Source organism: Triturus cristatus, chromosome 12 (assembly GCF_964204655.1).
Source record: "Triturus cristatus chromosome 12, aTriCri1.1, whole genome shotgun sequence".
Classification (NCBI taxonomy): domain Eukaryota; kingdom Metazoa; phylum Chordata; class Amphibia; order Caudata; family Salamandridae; genus Triturus; species Triturus cristatus.
Window position 1 is genome coordinate 209,338,382 of NC_140595.1, and position 19,484 is coordinate 209,357,865.

The window sequence follows — 19,484 nt, forward strand, 5'->3', positions numbered from 1 at the left end:
TAAACCTATCAGTCACCCCTATGGCGGGCCTTATTAATCCTGAAGGCAGGGTGCTGTGTTTTATGTGAGAGGGTGCACCTGCATGAGCAGAGCCCCTCTGCAGCCTTCGGAACCTCTGTTCCGGGGTTGTTTGTGATGCGGCCATACCATTTACTCTTAAGTGCATTATAACCACGCGGTGAATGCTAACTTTGGAATGGCTGCATAGAAACATGTTGTGTTTGGTGTCAAACACCTTGGAATGATACCTCCACACCAGTAACTGGTGTGGGAGGTATGATTCCACCCTATTAGAGGGAGAAATATGACCGCACCGGTAGACCTGGTACCAGCTATGTAAGCCCTGGCATCACAAAATGGATGCTGCTAGCCACAGACATGAGTGCCCTCCTGCTGCTGGACGAAACTCTGGCAGGGGACGGCTGGACAATAGGTTTCCTGTCACAGGGAGGTGTGACCACCTCCCAGACAGTCTTTAGTGTATTGGGGCTGGGTGGGTGCACTCGAAGTGCTTTGATGTCTGCACTGGGGGCACATTTGGAGTCCCATAGTCCAGCTTAAACCGGTTGCAGGGGCTATCCGCCCCTGCTCAGGCACGAAACTGGACAAAGGACATTGGTGTAGCCACCCCTCTGTCCTGACCCTCCCATAGGTGGGTCCCCAGAGTTTGTCCCACTCCTTCCTTAGGTATAAAGTAGGAACCCCTGGCTACAGGACTTTAGATATTGCCTGTACTAAACTCTGCTACAGAAACCACGTATCCTTCGACGATCTATGCTTTTTTGGACAACCGAAGAGTCTCCCTTGTAGTAAACGTGTTACTCCCCTACAAGGCAGGCACCTCAACGCATCTGACAGGTTTGCCTCTACGCAGCTCCCGACGGACTTCGAAGATTTTGCAACACAGTAGGTGGGTTCCCAAGCTACCCCGAGGCCGATCAGTGTTCTCAGTAAATCTGAGACCCAAAGCCCTTGTGGGGACTGTGCAACCCGAACCCCTGTACACCATGCGCATATGCAGCAGCATATGCTTTTTGGCGATCCCGGAGGCTGTGCTTTGGACTACCTATAGTCCCAACCCCAAGCAGTGATTCCACCGAAGAGTATTGGCCTACACTCCACAAGTGTTCCGTGGGCTGGTATTTTGTGTTTCCTCTCGAGGTCCCTTCGTGATCCTTGGTCTGTCGACCTGTGGGTCCCTGAGAGGGGTACTTTAACTTTCAAAGGGCTTACCTGGTTGTTCCAGACGTGCCCTGACACACCATTGCTTGGGGAGTCCCCAGGACCTTGCTGTACCACACCGAAGCATCTTTACTCTCATCGCGTGGGTTGCAGTTGCCAAGTCTTGTTGGTCTCCAACCCCGACAAGTCATGGTTGTTATACCACTTTCTTATTGTATGGTTTGGTCTCCCCATGGGGGGCCCACTGAGAATTGTGCTATTTACTGTCGTTCTAGTACTCCAATATTGTGTATCTTGTTCTCTAATCTCATGAAGAGGTTAGTAGAGTGTTTCGAAATAAATACATATATTTTATATATTCCTTGTGTGGTTCTCCTTTCATTTAGTCATTCAGGAGGTTATAATCTGGTAAACCAAGCTGCTTTACATTCCTTCGAGACTTAGCCTGAAGGCTGCTCTACATAGCTACCAGAAGGATAGCTTTCAATAAAGGTGGTCTTTAACCTAATCATCAATAAGGGTTGTTTGGACTGGTACAAGGTGCCCCCTTTAATTAGGGGACAGCATATACCAGGCCAATTTCTCACAATGGACACTTCCCTCACAGGATGATGACTGCTATGTACGATCTCCAGAAACAAGGCCACACACACTTACTACAGCTACCAGCTTTTGGTGGTGGGCACTCAACCACAAGCTACATCTACTGGCAGAGTACCTAGCGGAAGTAGACAAAGATTTTGCAGACCTGCTCAGCAGGATGAGGCAGCAAGTACTTGAGTGAGAAATTCACCCACAAGTCCTACTCCCGTACTTCCGGCATTCCCAACGAAGACCTTTTCACTGCCGCAGAAAATGCAAAACGCTTGAGCTTCTCCTCCAGGTTTCCATACCCATGGACTATGCGCAATGCATTATGGATGAACTTGTCCTCCTCTCCCACTCCTTCCCTTCAATGTCTAAAAGCTTTGGCAAACATCCATCACTCATCCTGGTGACAGCCATGTGGGCTGGACAACCCTGGTTCGCCACCCTTCCCAAACTTTCCCTAGTGTGTCATTCCCCCTCCCCCCTCCTGAAACTGCCCTTGCCTAACCACGCAACACCTAACCCTGAAAGCAGGGCACCATTAGGCACCCAAACCCCAGGCAGCTCAATCTTGCGATTCGGCTCCTGAAGTTTGGCTACCTCAGTCCGCCACTTTAATGTGTGTTCATGCTTAAGAAGGTCTGCAGACCCACTACATGGACCTGCTATGCATCCAGGAGGAAAAGGTGTCCATTGCTACTTTCTCAAACACATTTAAACATGTAGTATGCTACCTTCTTCTTTCGCAGACTTCAGGCTTTGTCTGCACATCTATCCTTCTCCACTCAGCTGCCGTTTACCTTCACAATAGAGAACATTCTTCGTTTTTCAGGGTCCCAGTCATCAAAGCATTTATGAGGAAGTTAAACTGGTTATTCCACCCAGGTAACCAAATCCTGTGGCTAGAACCTCACGTTTGTCCTAACTTGAATCATGGGCCCTCCTTTCAAGCCCTTTCATTAGTGTACTCTCCGTTATTCGTGGAAGGTGGCCTTCCTAGTTTACATAAGGTGCCTCAGGAGTGTGAGTGAGCTTCAAGCTCTTACTCTCCAAGAACCTTTTTTTTAGGTGCACAATGATAGGTGTTCATAGGAATGATCCAATGTTCCTTCCTCAAGTGGTATCCTCCTTCAGTATTAATCACACTATTGATTTCCTGTTCTTGCCTCACCCAGACTCTGTAGCAGAGAGGGCTTTTCACACCATGGATGTCCAAAGAGCCCTCATGTACTACACTGATAGGGCAAAGCTCCTTCGCAAGACGCGACAACTGTCTTTCACTAAGCCACACAAAGGCTGTGCTCTCTCCAAAGCGGCATAGTCAGGTGGCTGGTCAAGTGCATTCAGACTTGCTACGCCAAAGCCAAGAGGCAATGGTCTGCCTGGCCCAGGCCCCAGTCTACCTGCAAAAAAAGTGGCCTCCTTGGTTTCATTCTTAAAATTCCCATAGCTTACATACGTAAAGCAGCTACTTGGTCCATGCCACACACATTCACTAAGCGCTACTGTGCGGATGCTTTAGCACGCCATCAAGCAAATGTTAGACAAGCTGTCTCATGTACACTTTTTCAATCACATGCAACTCCCTCCAGCTAGCCAATGCTTAGGGGAGAACTGCTTTCAGTTTATGCAGAGTATATGTATCACATGCCATGAACTAAAAATGTTTCTTACCCTGTAAGCATCTGTTTGTTTCATGTAGTGCTGTAGATTTACATGTGCCCACCCTTCTCACCAGAATCCTCTGGCAGTTGCAGATACTTTTCTTTCTCTTTCCTTTTCTTGTGCATGGTCATCCTCTTCTGCTTTTCTATTCTCCATCTTCATCCGCTGTGCAGAAAACAATCTAACAATGGAGCTGATGCCCCTCCGCATTACCAGTTCTAGGAAGTCAGTATGCAAGTTGTGCACATCCCAGGTCAACACTAGACTGCAGAAGTATGCAGAACATGTGGTTTTATAGCACTTCATGCCACAAACTGATGCTTACAGGATAAAGAACATTCAGTCTCCGTACTTAGACTAGCGATCCATCTCGAATATTAAAGTCTCCTTCACAAATCATTGTTGAGGAAAAGAACCTAGATTTACCAGTAGTTAAGCTCCAAAGGTGCACCCATCTGACACACATTACACAGAATTTTACACTTTAGTAGATACTTGCAGAATAATGCTTCTCCCTTGGTTATCAGTGGCTTTCTGGACTAGAGTTACTGTAGGATGATATGGACTATTTTGATTATTATCCATCTGAGGTTACCCAATATTCTTCAGCTCTAAGCTGTTTCAGGAACACATGGTTGTAATCCAAGTTGTTCAAGAAATTAAAATCATAGTACTTGTGCCTAAGATAGCAAGAACCATAGGTCACTTGTGAGTATTGCAAGGTCCATTAATAATCTGTGAGGTGATCCTCCAAGATTACGTATTCGTGCAGTTTAAAACATCAGTAATTATTCTCTCTGAAGGCTCGTGCTATAGATGAGCAAACTGTGGTTCATTCTGGTAGATTTTTATTTTGTTGGATTCCAATACATTTCTTCACAGACTCACCTGAGCTGGTCATCTATTAACTACTGTGAACATGTTTTCTCAAGCATGTCGCCCTTGACCAGCTTTAATGACCAGAAATACTCCATACCCTCCAGCACTCTTCCCCCGCTACACCTAGACAAGCTCCCCATGCACAGAAGTTCAGGCGTACTGCAAATTGATGCTGAAAGCATTCAAAACTGGACTGAGAGAACCATCCGGAACCTCATTAACTAGGACTCCCAGTTCCTCCAGAGTAATTCAGATATGGGTGTATAATCGTACAACCCTTAAGTATAGTCAGGCAGATAGGTTGTATACCTGAATTTGATTGAATTTGCTTTCCAGTGAGAAAATCACCTCTTAATAATTATCAAATTTTTTCCCCCCAAACACCAGCTCGCAAACCGGTGCTGTATATGATGGGACGTTGAGCCAGCAGTTCACCCAAAATAAGATGGCTTGAACAAAGGTGCTTCCTTGCCTGGTTTCTCATTTACCTGTCTTTAAATGGGAAGTATGAAGTTATAAAAGTCGCTTAAGCCCATAGGATGTTTCCAGTCTGGTTATTACAACCTGTAGATGATTCAGTTCTGTTTGTCAACTGTGCAACTAAACGTACTACAGGGACACTGTAAAATAACAGATAATTTTAGTAGATCTAAGTTATGATCCGTGTATGGCATACTAAGAGAAACCCAGGGACTACGGACTGAGGAATGAAAACCTAGAAAAGGTTATTTTCTTTTGATTGTGAATCAAAGTATCTAAAATGTTTTCTGGGAAGCTAAGTGTGCCATAGCCATACTGTAAGTTACATCCAGTGCAATTTTAAGTTCATAAGAAAACCTAAATTATTTTTCCAACCACATAGATTAGTCAAAGCTTCATTTAGTGTCAAATTGCATATGACCCCAAAATCTGAGGTTTAATTAATAGGACGGATCCTAAATGCTCATTAAATATATTTTCTTAAAGGAGCTATTAATTCACCCCATTTATTCCAAACCGTTTCCCTGGAGAGTGATTTTAGTGAAAACCAGCAGACATTGAATGCAAAACTCTTACATTAAGAGTGCTCAGTATGACAACATGGTGGGCAAAACATGGAGAGCAAATTTCAAGAACACTCAACCTTGAAAAACTCTAACTGTTCTAAACCCAAAGATAGCTCAACTCCCAAGAATCCACCTGTGAAGTTATCCAGGCCCATGCCACTCCTAGCTCTGGTGGTTACTCTGCAACTAGGTCACAGGGGCTAGAAGTTACAAGTTGGAACGTTGCAGGTTTTGCAAGCAAGATGGAGGGCATGAATTGTCTTATTTAATTATGAGTTATAGCTTGATTTGTGACATAAGACATGGTTTATAACAAACTGCTTTTTTTTGAAAGGGTATAAGTCCTTCTTTGTACCTGCAATCGAGTCGCACTCTGGCAGGGCCATAAGAGGCTTGGCTGTCTTCATTCCTTTGGCCTTAATCAGTCAATCAGCATTTGTAAATCGCAGCACTGTCGCCCCTAGGGGTATATGGACGTTACCTCAGTCGAAGAGCCAGGTCTTCATTCTCTTTATGAAGTCTGCCAGCGAGGGGGCTGTGCGGAGCTGGAGGAGGAGGTCATTCAAGGTCTTGGTAGGAGAAGGAAGGCCACCGCTACATTTGTGACGGATGTGCGGGGTGTATGCAGGGGCAAGTGAGGGGAAGTGCTTGTGTCTAGCAGGTTGGTGGAAGTTCCGTCGATGGTTGAGGTAGGCAGGTCATAGGCTGTGGAGGGCTGTGTGTGAGGAGCTTGAAATGTCATATTTTCTGGACTGGGAGCCAGTGGAGGTCTCCGGGTGGGTAGTGATGTAGGTTTGCTTGGGGAGGTCCAGGATGAGTCTGGCTGCAGCGTTCTGCATGGTCTGGAGTCTTCTGAGGATCTGATTAAAGATGCCAGCGTAGAGAGCGTGGCCAAAGTCGAGTCAGCTTGTGACGGGGGCCTGAATGACTATCTTTCTGGTGCTGGTTGGGATCCATCATATGATTCTGAGAAACATGTGACTGTATTAACTTGACGTTTCATGGTCAGTTGGCTGTCGAGGATGATGCTGAGGTTGTGTGTGTGGGTGGTTTGTGTGGGTTAGAGTTCTGCAGGCCACCTGCTGTGGTCCCATGTGGAGGTGGTGTTCTCTAAGATCAGTACTTCCGTTTTGTCGGAGTTTAGTTTGAGGCAGTTGTCTCAAATCCATTCGGCAACAATGGTCATGGCAGTGCAGAAGTTGGGTTTGAGATTGGAAGGGTCCTCAGTGAGCTAAAGTACTAGTTGAGTGTCATCTGCGTAGGAGATTATTGAGTGTGTAGCGTTTAACGACGTCTGCGAGGGAGGTCATGTAGATGTTGAACAGGGTGGGGCTGAGGGAGGATCCTTATGGCCTGCCTCATGTGATGTCCTTGGGTGCAGAGAAGGGAGGCATTCTGATGCTCTGTGCGTCCGGTAAGGAAGTAGGCAATCCACTTGATGGCGTTTTTCAGTATGCCTAAGTTGTGAAGTCTGTTTTTATTATTTATTTCACGTTTTATAGAGCGCGAACGTGACCCGTTAGGGTATCAGAGTGCTTTACAGGGATAGCACGTTATGTACAGGTTAGGCACAGGCAAAACACAAGAATGGGGATTAGGGAATTGACTACATTAGGACAAAGCCAGAGTCATATACAATAATCATTTCAGTATCATAATCAGTAGAGCGACATGTCGGCGATAAAAAGAGAAAACCAGCAATTGTAAAAGGAGTGAGAATTGGTACATGGAAAGGGCCAAGCAGTACAGGAAATTATGCACAGAACCAAGGCCCGTGACAAAAGGCAGTATGCGCGACAAAGGAGTTATTGGAGGAATTTGCTCATTAGGAAGGTTTTAGCTTCCTTTTTGAAGATTGACAGAGAAGGTATTTTCTGATGGAGGATGGTAGCGAGTTCCAGATTCTTGGTGCAGTCCCAGGGAAAGCTTGGTCATTTGTTTTTTCCTTGCGGAAGCGGGCAGGCTGGAGCACACTGTCTCTGGCGGACCAGGAGTTTATGAATCCCCCAGATTCTGCAATTGTCTGGGCGAGATATGCCGGGAAGTTCGTGTACAAGGCTTTGTGTGTGATACAGGCCAGCTTGAGCTGGATTCTGGCTTCAAGAGGAAGCCAGTTCAAGGCCTTCAGAAGTGGTAAAATGTGGGCAAATGTTTTAGAGCCCGATAACTCTAGCTGCTGCTTTGAGGCAAGCTTTTAGAGGGGCTGTGGAAGTCTTTGGTAGGCCAGATAGGGTCGAGCAGCCATATTCAGTTCTTGAGATGACTGATGCCTGAACTGCGGTTTTTAGGTCCGCGGTTTCAAGGAACGATTTTAGTTTTCTCAAGTAGCTCAGGTGGAACCTGGCAGTTTTGGTCATAGAGTTGTGTTCACGCATATTCAGGTTGCTTTCCAAGGTTATACCGAGAGATTTAGAAGAATCCACTATGGTCTGTGTGCAGTTAAGTGCTGTGATCGAGTTAATCCATTTTAGGATGTAATTGGAGTTTTTAGGGGGGGATGAGAAGGAACACCGTTTTTTGGGCATTCAGTTTGAGCTGGTAGTTGGCGAGCCATTAAACAGTTTCAGGGCGTCATTCAGATAGGTAATCTCCTCTAGAGAAGAGATTTTGATGTAAATCTGAGTATCCTCGGCGTACATGTGGAAGGAGATGTTGGCCGTGCAAAGAATTGCAGCTAATGGTTCAACGTAGAGATTGAAGAGGGTAGGGGACAGAGTAGAGCCTTGAGGTACATCAATAGATATCGGGGAAGGCGCAGATAGGTTGCTGTTGACTATATCTCTGGGTGCGGTTCTGAAGGAAGGAACCAAACCATTTAATGACGATGCCTCCTAGACCCATCCTGTGTTTGAGTTCAAGAAGTTTCTCTTGGTTGACTGTGTCGAATGCTGACGAAAGATCCAGGAGGATCAAAAGACAGGTATTGCCTTGGTCAAGAGCTTGGAGAGCATCATCTATGATGTGAAAAATAGTGGTTTCAGTGCTATGCCCAGGCCAGACCCCTGATTGGAATTCGTCAAGCAAGTTGAAATTAGCGATATGTTGGCTTAGTTGTAGCTGCACACATTTCTCCAGGACTTTCGCTTGAAGAGGAATATTGGAAATTGGTCTGAAGCTGTCAGGAATTGCCGGATTCGGAGTTTTTTTTTTTTTTAGGACGAGGATGACTTGCCTGGTTTTCAGGGAGTCGAGTATAGAACCTTGAAGAAGGGAGGTGTTGATAATAGTAGTCCAAATGGGAACGATGAGTATGGAGGTCGTTGCCAAGCAGTTGGCGGGGAGAGGGTCGTTGAAGTGGATATTCGGTTTTAAGGATGAAAGAATTTTCGAGATGGAATGGTCATCATATAGAGTGAAGTTGGACCAGTGAGCTTTGTTCTTGGGTGTTGCCAGGGTGGAAGAGATGTGAGATGGGTCCCGGTAGGAGGAGGAGGGACGTTTGAGGTGGCATTAAGTTTGTTACCTAGGGAGTTAATTTTGGTTGTAAAGAAGGAGAACTCATTACAGGTTATTAGGGATTTTGTAGTTTCTTTGGATGACTTAGCTAGTTTGTTTGATTGAAGTTTGACTATTTCAAAGAGTTTGTGGGGGCTGTTCTTGGCGTTTTCCAGTTCTTGTAAGTATTTCTGGCCAGACGGAGAAGTTTCAGCTGGGGAGCTGAGGGGTGCTGTCTCCAATTTTTTTCTTTAAGTCGGAGAGCTCTCCTTTCTCTATTCGCAGTTGGTGAGGGTGTTGTGTGAGGCTGTGTTGAATGCTGCGGAGAGGTTGTGGATCAAGGCCACGGTTGAGGAGTATTCTGATGTAGTCTGTGGCAGAAATCAGCAGAGGTCTCGATGCTGAGGTTGGCACCGTATCCTGATTGAGAGACGTCTAGTAGGTGGTTTTGTTCCAAGCATCCGTTGAGCTGATGCTTGATGGCGTTCTCAAACGTTGGCCAGGTAGGGGAGCAGGGAGACCAAACAATAATTTTTTTAGATTGTTTGGGTCAGCAAAGGCTTTCTTTAGGAGAGGTCTGACGTTTGTGTGTTTCCATTTGTTTGTGAAGGTTGCTGTGGAGATGGAGGTGTTGTGGATGCTGGTAAGTTGCGTGCTGATTTGTTTTGATGGAAGCTTATAGAGGTGGTGGGGGCAGGGGTCGGTGGGCGCCTCGGCGTGGATGGAAGACATGATAGCTGAGGTGGTCAGGGCGGTGAGTGGTGACCAAGTGGTGATGGTTTGGGTGGTCGCTAATTGGTTGTGGTAGACGGGGTTTGTGGAGATTGAGGAGCGATTTACAGGCGTTTCTACTTTGCAGGCATTGAGCATTTCTATTACTGGAGCACCAAAATGAATTTTGTTGAATTATTAAAATGGTAATACTTCCTTGCATGACTTTGTCAATCTTTATGCTGTGGGTTCTTTTATAAGGAAGCTTGATGGGGGGAAAGAGACAGCTGCTAATATAATCTTGGTAGGGGAGGAATTTTAATACTCATTTGTGTAGCAGTCCCCAGACATCAAAAAAGGTTGTGAGATGTATGTCCCTAGAGGGCCTTCATATGGAACATACTAGGGAAAGGTATTTGTTAAATTCCATTATAAACAGCTTCAGTATTGTTTACTCCATTGATAAAATGGTTTCCTCTGAGTTTTCCTGGGGTCCTCCAACTTTCACTGTGTGGGGCTGTGCCTCTATTATTTGTCTCTGCTTCCTTATTCCTAAAGATCAATGATACGATTCCACAGAGCCCGTTTAGTGATCACAATCCAGTATGCCTCTTTTTTTTTTTTTTGCTTGGCCGTGGGCAGTTATCGAGGAACCACAATGGAACAATAGTGAGAGTGGGTATTGATCCATCTGGGTAGAAGACTTAAATGGACACAGGTGGCTTGTGAGGTTTTTAAGAGGACCCTGTTGTCTAGATGTGTAACTGAGTTTTCTGTTCGTTCAAACATGGAGTCCTCTCATAGTGAGGTTTTAAGGGCTTTCTCGTGTATTTCTCAAAAAGCTTCTGATCTCCTCAGTCTGCCACAAGCATTTTAGTCTAATCTCACACCTAAATGGTTTGATGCATGGTGTTCTCAAGCACCCAGAAGAGTACAGAGAGTCCAGAAAACTAAGCCTAGAGATACTGCACGGATAGCAATCAGCCAAACTAATTACACTTGAACTTAGCAGACGAAAGAATGCTATTAAAGATGAAGCGTGGGATAATTTGTTTCAAACTAAATTGTCTGAGGAATAGTCCCATATATTGGGGCATTATCAACCTGCCCTGCCCCAGATGACACTGTCTTTATCATCACATTACTCCAGACAGATGTGTTTCTCACATTGAATGGATTTCTAATTGTGTGGTCTCTGACCCAGATTCTATGTTGACCATGGAGGGGACTTCTAATCTTATATTTTCCCCAGAAGAATTTGGAAGGGATATACTGGGCTAGACTAAGCAAGGCTTCTGGCCCAGCTGGGATCCTGCCTGATCTGTATATAAGTGATATTAAGACATGGGCCCCAGTACTAACTTAGACTTTAAATGCCACCGCCAGGGAAGGACCTCCCCATTCCTGGTCTACTTACATCATAGTTACGGTCTTAAGGAAGGGTGATAAGGACAATCCTCAGTGTTATAGACCAATATCCTTAAATGACTCGAGGTGAGGGGTGTAAAGGTCTTTGGGTGGGTCTTTTTAGACAAACTGACCACTTGGGCAGATGAAAATGATATCCTGTCTGATCTGCAATATGGTTTAGAGACGGCAGGTCCACCATTGATCAGTGTCTGAAACTTTACATGGTTATAAACAAATATACAGTGACTTGCTCTTGTGCTATACACATTGCCTTTATGAACCTTGCAATGGCCTTCGATAGAGTGAGCCGGGACAATCTATGGCAAAACCCTTTTAACCATGGGGTGGATCCGGACATTGTTCACTTCTTGAGGAATCTCCATGCTGAAACATTGGCGGCAGCCTGATATTCCAATGATTCCATCTGCACTCGCCCATTTAAAACTCGTAGAGGGATCTAGCAAGGGAGCATTCTAGCTCCTTTATTTACTTTTTTACATAAATGGATTAGAACAGGTGCAAGTGGCAACTGCCCCTAGATGGCTAAGACAGCAAGGGGTGTGCAAATCCTACTGGAATCATTTGTAGCATTCATGGATTAGCTGGACCTCGCTGTCAATTTTAATAAAGCTTTTTGCAGTGGTGGCTGGACCTCACTCAACTAAGTCTAAAACTTTCCAAGTGGTGGCACATACCGTGTCAAAGGTGAGGGTAGTTCCTTATCTGGAAATTTTGTTTGATTCTGAAGTGTTGGAAATCACCGATACAAGTTTAAAAAATATGTTTATAAGGGCCAACGCAGCAGTATTTAGCTTTGCTTCCAGATTAGGTAGGAGGCTATTAAAGGCATTCGTGCAGATAGATCAGGCAAAATATGTTCCTAAAGTCTCTTATAGCTGTGATATATGGGTGTATGCCAAAATTTAACAAAGATTATTGTAAACAAATTTTGTAGGTGCTTTTTATGCATTCCTAAATATATTCCATTATTTATTGTTCCTGAGGCTCTTGGGAGCAAGTTATCTCTGACATAGTGGCCCTCCGTCCCCTTCGCTGCTGTGTAAACATATGGACAAGATCTGAAACTAAATTGAACGGGGAAACTTTGTGGGACTGTATCTCCCTTGGCAATGCTTATGTATACCATGGCTTAAATACATCAAACAGTCTTTCCGGAGCATTGGGAGGGCAGATCTATATACTAACCCTGGGGAATTGGTCGAGGCAGGCCGAAAGTGGGTTAAAGAAAACATTTTAAGGCAAAGGTTATTAGATGGGGGATATCCGGAATTACAGAAATCTACAGTTCGAGGGCTTATCTTGCTGAAAACGGTTCAACCAATGGAACCCTACCTTACATTAGAGACCACTTGTACTACTCATTTTTTACTTGCCAGATTTAGATTCTACCTGCTCCATCTATCTTTAGCGTCCCCAAGAGGATGGAGCAAATTAGTCATTGGGCACTAGCGGTTGCAACCATGTGTCTAAATTGCGTGCTGCACAAAAGGTCTGACAGGTCGACGTTGTTGAATAAAATTTCTTAACGTCAGTTGTGTAGGTTGTTGTAGAAATTGTTAGTGCACACACTGTATAATAGCATTTATTTTTCACGTTCTGTGTAATGTAGTAACACAATGTGGAAATGTATGTTTAGGCAGTTGGACAGAAAGATGGGAAAACATTTATTAATACTCCCAATGCTTCATCTAAATGCTTCCTCAGGTGAGCACTTAGCTCAGAATAGATGCGCATGGGAGTGCTCTGTAAAGATATCAGCTCTGCAAAGTTCTTAAATGGTTGTTGTGCCTGTTCGCTTTTTAAAACAGACCTTTTGCTGCACTTTGAACGTCTGTCGCACGAACACACATATTCAAAAAGAGTAATTAGAGCTTTTTAATCATTTGTTAAAATATTTTTTTGCTTGTGTGTCCCTTCAGGTTGATGAGGACCCAGTCATGGGCTTTCATCAGGTGTTTATTCTGAAGAATGTGGACAACAACTGGATTTGCACCAATGACATGTTTAGATTATCGCTACACAACTTCGGCTGAGTCTTTCTACCTGAAGCTGAATGTCCGTTTCTCCTCCCCGTGTCGCGATTTAGTCACATTGACCGAAAATTCCAACCATTATATACAAGGAAAAGGGCTGGGGAGGAGGGCACACTCTCCCTCCCATGAAAAGAGACCTCCGCCTTGCAGAAGAATTTCAAGTTCTGCCCATTGTTGGTGTAGCTGTGTATGCTGTTTGGAATTTAGCCATTGCTGCGGAATATCTGGGAATTGAATGTGGTACAAGCATGCATTGGAAACAAATGAGTGATAAGGGAGGAACATTTACAATTAGTATTGTCATGTTTTTTTTCAGGCTCCCCTTTTAAAATGACAAAATGGCGAAAGATCTTGGAAGAATTAAAAAAAAAAAAGTTGCAGCTACCGTACAGCTCCAAATTGTCATTTTCACATGCTTTAATAAAACCATGCCATTTCTTAAGTTGAACATAGTTTTAATTAGTTATGTTGTCTACAACTGCTGCCCTCTTTGTTTACCACTTGCCTTTTCCATGTCTTTTAGTTTTTGTGTTTCACATTGAACCTACCAGAGTTTAACCACTCTGGAGCTTGTCAGCCTATATAATCTTTTTATAGCTAGCATAAGGTCAGCAATAACAGGTTTGTGGTCACATGTTGTGCCTAGATGGAGCATCCTTTGTTTTTGGAGGGGTAAGGAAGATTGGGTGGGTCTACCTTTCACTCTCCTAGCAAATGCACTGATACATTTCTTACACTGAGCAAAGTTTTTTCACCATGTACATATCAATTCATTTTGCCACTGCACAGTGCTGGTGTGTTATTTTCCCAATAGTGCACTCTGAAGATAACCCGTGCAGTTGTTAGTGCCTCTTACCATTAGTCTTATACACGTAAAGTGCTAGATGTGAATTCTTATGTTTAAAGGGATGTACCTTTGATTCCATTCCTCCACCTTCGTCCGCTCTCAAACTTCCACCTCTGCAGGATCAGCAAGTCAGCCTTTTATGTACAGTCTGGAATTTGAAGCAGTTACAACAAGCCATCTAAAGTACTGAGGAACAATTGCCTCTCTCCAGGTAAAAGGTAAAACCAAAATACACACAAACTCTTTTGACAGACACTTCGCCTATGAGGAGCAGTGGATTGCCGTCCTCTTGTTTACCATCTTCTTTCCCTTTTCTGTCCCCATGTTGAGCTCTGCAGTGGACATGCCTTGTAAAAAGATACTTCCCCTAACAGATAGGCTTGTGACTTATCATTTTGGATTTAGTGTATTAAAATCTGGACTTCTAGAATTTAAAGGTTATTTTCATTTCTTTAACAAAGTGCTTAAGATAATGTCTAAGTTGCTTTCAATTCTATTTGGTTGATGAATAGGGATTGATAAATTGCTCTTGACCATTCTGTGAAATGGTTAATACTTTTAAAGTTGTTTATTCTGGGTTAATGCTGTTTTCCTTTGCAGTCGCTTATCCTCGAAGGGGATGTAACATGGAGACAAATCACCAGCCAGCAGCTCAGAAGAAAAGGAGTTGATCTTTATTTTCGTGTTGATTATTTTAGTACTTGAAATGGTTTGGATGAGGATTGTTTATACACAGCAAAATGACTAACCAAGTGTTGTATCAAACAAAGCAGAAATACTGTGTGGGGCGGTGAACGGTTTATTGCTACTCTGCCCGCCTGTTGTGAGGCTGTAGATTGTTCAAACAGCTGTGTGCCCCATATTACCATTGGACTGAAACATTAGATTGTTCCCAGAGTAGCACGAAGCGTATTATCCTGAATCGCTCCAAAAGCCTATAACCAGCCATATTGTACTTTTCTCCTTTACCAAATTATACTTATGCTGTGCATCAATGCCCACAAATCTTGCTTGTATTGTATTTTGCATTTAATATAGTGCTGCTTTCAGTATGTGGCCCTGAAATGCTCTTATTTATTCCTGTTGGAACGTACTAAAGTTTCTGTAACTTTATTTTTGAAGTTTAATGAAGCATTGGCACATCCAACGAGTGTCAGAATGCTTTACATAAGAACAGTTACACGTATTTAAGCACTTTCGTTATGTTTTACTTTGCAGAGGGCAAAATACAAGTTGTAGGCCAAAATCTGATTTGAATCAATTGTTTGAGACCGTTCTTGTAAAAGTGATGTGGTCCAAAGCTTTACTTGTCGTTTGTTGCACTTTGGGTCAATTTAGCGCAAACTCTCTAATAAGAGGGACTCCAGTCAAAGTGGTGCTGTTACCCCCGCTACTGTGTTATCTTAAATTAACTGTCACCTCCAGAATTCTAACAGACTACTCAAACATTTGAGTGGGGGAATGAATCATACCTATCTATAATGCTATTACAGGCAAGTTTGGTTCATATTAAAGTAAATTCAATATACCACACATTTTCTGTTAAAAAAACAGATGTGCCCATAGAAACAAAGCTGTTAAAATCAAACAAAACACTGTAAGAAATCAACACTTAGGACATACCATATGAAGAAGGAAAAAAACTACTGTTGTGTAATATATATATATATATATATATAATATAAAAAACGAAGTCTCCGCACATCCACAGACTGAGGCGAACAAAGACGACACAAATCCTCCAGATATAGGCACTGTTCTTATTTAAGAGCTGCAATCTGATGCGTTTCGGACAAGAAAGCCCTTGCTCGCATGCATCTTTTTCAAACCTTAATTTTATATTTTACAAGAACAACACGGTGGGTGTATAGGTACGAGCGGACGACCCACATGAGTTCTAGCACAAGATATAGTGGAATGCATAAACAGTGGAGTCAGACAATTGCAGGTGCCAACAATTGTATATCAAGGGACTTAAACACAATTGCATCATGAGCTTCCGCTCTCCCCCTATATCTGACCCACCATCACTCGCATCCGTTTCAGGTTCATCGACCCTCAACCTCAGTGGTTAAGAGATCGCTGCAGAGTTCCCTCCACATTCCATTGTCTTCATCCAATTTCTCATCCTTTCTACAAGCTTCCATGTGGACCTCCTCCGCAAGCGACCACTCACACACGTCCTGCAACCAATCCTCCACTGAGGGGGGGACCGCTTACCCATCCATACTATGGCAATTCTTCGTCTTGCTAGTACCAGGAGTAATTGCCATAATCTGTAATGCATCTTGCGTTTTCTAGGTCTCGTGACTTATCCTAGCAGGCAGTGCAGAAGGGTTGCCTCCACCGAAGGGCGGTTCCCACCCTCGATCGCTCAACCACAAGTGCCCAGAAATGGTGTACCTCCAGGCACCCCCAGGCTAAATGAAAAAAAAACACCCCCTCCCTGCTTCATCTGGGGCAAATGTCAGAGCAGTCGGAATCTATGCGAATCAGACTCTTCAGAGTCAAGTACACGCGGTGCAGGTAGTTAGTGTATTAACTTGAAGCGTGCATTGCAGGATACTGAGTGTGTTGAAGCGCACGCTGCCTTCCATGCCTTGTCTCCCATGGGGGTGTCTGCAGATCTCCGTCCCACGCGGTCCGTGCCCTGGGAGGTGGATCCATTGCGTCCACCTTCATTGCCTTGTACAATAATGAAATTAACCGGCATTCACTCCCACATGTAAGCATTCTATTGAGCGTTTTGATCGTCTGGGGGGGTGCGTTACAGTATGTGGGCCATGTCGTCCTGGCCAAGTCTGTGAGGCCAGCATGCTGCAGGTATTGTGCCTGCCCCAAGCCGACCCCCTCACACGCCTGCTCATACGAAATAAAGGTTTAATTGGGGTACAGGTCAGCAAACACCTGGCAGCCCCCCTACATCCATGCCTGAAATGAGATGATTTCCATTATTTTTAGCACTGGGGCGAGAATCTAAATATTCAGTTCCCGGTGAAATGGCGCATGCCCGAGTGTGCGCTCCACAAATGCTTGCCAGACGTGTGGTCTGTTTTGACCACGTGTGGCAGGTCTACGGGTGCACCTGCCCCCTCCATCAGGACCGCTGGAAAGACTACCATGCTGTACTCTCCCTCTGAGCAAACTATTCTCCCAGTTTTTTCCCCCGTATTTAACTACCAGGCTGCATGTTGCAGGTGTGCCGCATAGTAATATAGGTCGACCCTGGATGCCTCTAGATTCCCCCCTCACCATACCACCTCGTTAAGACATGCAGGGCTACCCTGCTGCACCTGCCCGCCCAGTATGACATCAACACTTAGTTCAGCTGCCTAAACACTGCCATGGGGATACCACCCAACGGGTTCGGAAGCACATATAGGCAACGTGGCAGAACAACCATCCTGGCAACTGCAATTCTACCCATAAGGGAGAGCAGCAGGGAGTTCCAGAAGGCCACTGACTGCTTCAGGAATTCAATTACTCCGGTCACATTCCGTTGTAATAACTGTGTATCCGCGTACACAACCTGTATACCTAGATATCGAAAGTGCCCAGTCTCCCAAAGCTGTCCGAACCTCAGGAGGTCCTCCAGGGGCATTGTAGTCAATCCTGCCAGCGGAAAGATCAGAGACTTACGCCTGTTAAGGCGCAGTCCAGAGTAGTCTGCAAAATCATTCAAAAGCTGCAAGAGTCAAGGGACTGCTGCACAGGGGGGTGCAACATAGAACAGAGCATCGTCAGCATATAGAGATATGAGATGAGACCTCTCCCCAATATGTATTTCCCATTGCTCAAGGTCATGTCGGGTCCACACCGCCATGGGCTCAGTAGCCAGGGCGAAAGCAGCAGTGTTACTGGGCAGCCCTGCTGAGTTCCTCGTTCGAACGTCCAATTCTCTGACTGACTTTGGCCCGCTCGAAACCTGATGCACTGCTCTGTATAGAGAACTAGACTCACCGACAGAACAGCGGTCCGAACCCTGACACCCTCAGTATCTCCTGGAGATATCTTCAATCTACTGTATCAAATGTTTTTTCATGGTCGATGGATACCAGCTTCAATTCCTTGTTTCTGTGCTGTGCCTCGTGCATGACACGTGATGAGCGCTGAATATTCATTCCTGTGTTGCGGCCGGGGATGAACCCGCACTGGTCCTTGTGGACAAGGTGGGACATGTGCGGGCCAGTACCTTGCACAGTATTTTGACTTTCAGAGTTTATCATGGTAAGCTGGCGGTATGCTGCCAGACCCCGACCATCTCCACCCTGCTTCAAAAGCATGCAAATCGCCTCGAGTATCTCTTCAGACATTAGTTGCGCTTCCATCTCCTTCCGGGCCACCAGTTGGAGATGCGTCCATTTCAGTTGGGATTTTTACACCTTAACAACTCAAAAGGTGCCCTTTCAGTTGTTTGATGTGGCTCTAGTCTATAAGTTTCAAGTATCTGGAGTTCAACTTTCCATACGATAGCAGTTTCTGTAGACCACTAAATAGATTCTTTAACAGTGTGACTAAGTCCAATTCTGTTACATTCTGGACGTGCCTAATCCCACAAATTTCCCAAAATTCCTCTTTCCTTGGAGGCTAAATAAAACTAGGATATCCTTCTTTACTGAAGATTACCGATTACTGAAAAAACTTGTCTTATTCGAAGTGAAGTCAAACAACCATTTGATTTATGCCCACCTAAAAAACTAATTGGTGAAGGCGAATACATAGGAAAATGTTACTTCACCAGGCAAGGGATCAATCAAATGCTGGGATACGTCTTGCCATGGAAGCTTCGGGCACCCTGTACGTGTGTAGTAAATGTTAAGATGTTATCGCTCTTAGAGCTCTTTACCCCTCTTGCATCATTTAAATGAGCTCCTACAGGCCACCAGTAGTCCAATCTCCAGCTCTCCTTCATTTTCACTCTATGGTGTCCTCCCTGTGGTTTTGTTTTGAGGGAGATTAGTGTGTAACCTCTAAAACAGTTAACCATCTTACACAGAGTGTTTTTAGCCATCCAGAGTGGTTTAAATGAGTCCATAACAATTTTAGTTTGATCGTTCTGACCTCCCAAGTTAACACCTCATCTTTATCTAGTTCAACGCCACAATTCTTCAAAGATGGCTCAATTAGCGTTTACACAAACTTCCTCATCTTCTCCCAACTCTTTAACATTAGATTTGCCAACATCATCTAAATTGAGTTGTAACAAAAAAAAGTTGTGAAGTTTTGCACTCCTGGTAAATGGTGAATCTCAGATTTCTTGCAATCCAGTCACCCATTTTCTTATTCTCGAAGATTTCACATTTAGACCCTTTTCCTCAAAACTTTCACACAACGGTATGTGATCAGTGCTCAAGACAAAAACTCTGTTTTCCTTTACAAAGCAAGGCGCCCCACAAATTATTCATAAAATTCCATTATTCCAGAACTGATAGCAACTCTTATTGATTCTGAGGAACATTAATTTTCTCAATAGCATTAACCAAATGTTTTTTCCGCATGACACCACTAAAGATAAAGTGCTTCCATCCCTAAACAACACTTATTTACATGCAGAGTTAAACCATGCTCAGCAAACATTTTCAAAACCTCAAATTCCCTTTTGTTGGGCTCCAACCAAGTTGCCTTAGAAAAAGACAGATCGTTCTGATACTTGATGCAGCCAATACC

General features: G+C 44.3%; 1 protein-coding gene across 6 annotated transcripts in view; it reads left to right on the top strand.

The window, feature by feature from the left end:
* The window catches only part of NUTF2 (nuclear transport factor 2), a 158,101-nt gene extending 143,219 nt beyond the window's left edge, over positions 1 to 14,882 (top strand). For all 6 annotated transcript variants that reach the window (XM_085639070.1, XM_085639067.1, XM_085639069.1 and 3 more), the window contains one exon: positions 12,857 to 14,882. Coding sequence is in view for 3 of the 6 variants with exons in the window: in XM_085639067.1 (XP_085495193.1) it covers positions 12,857 to 12,970 (114 nt within the window). In the remaining 3 variants the exon portion in view is untranslated. The remainder of the gene's footprint in view (positions 1 to 12,856) is intronic.
* Positions 14,883 to 19,484: the final 4,602 nt, after the last annotated feature.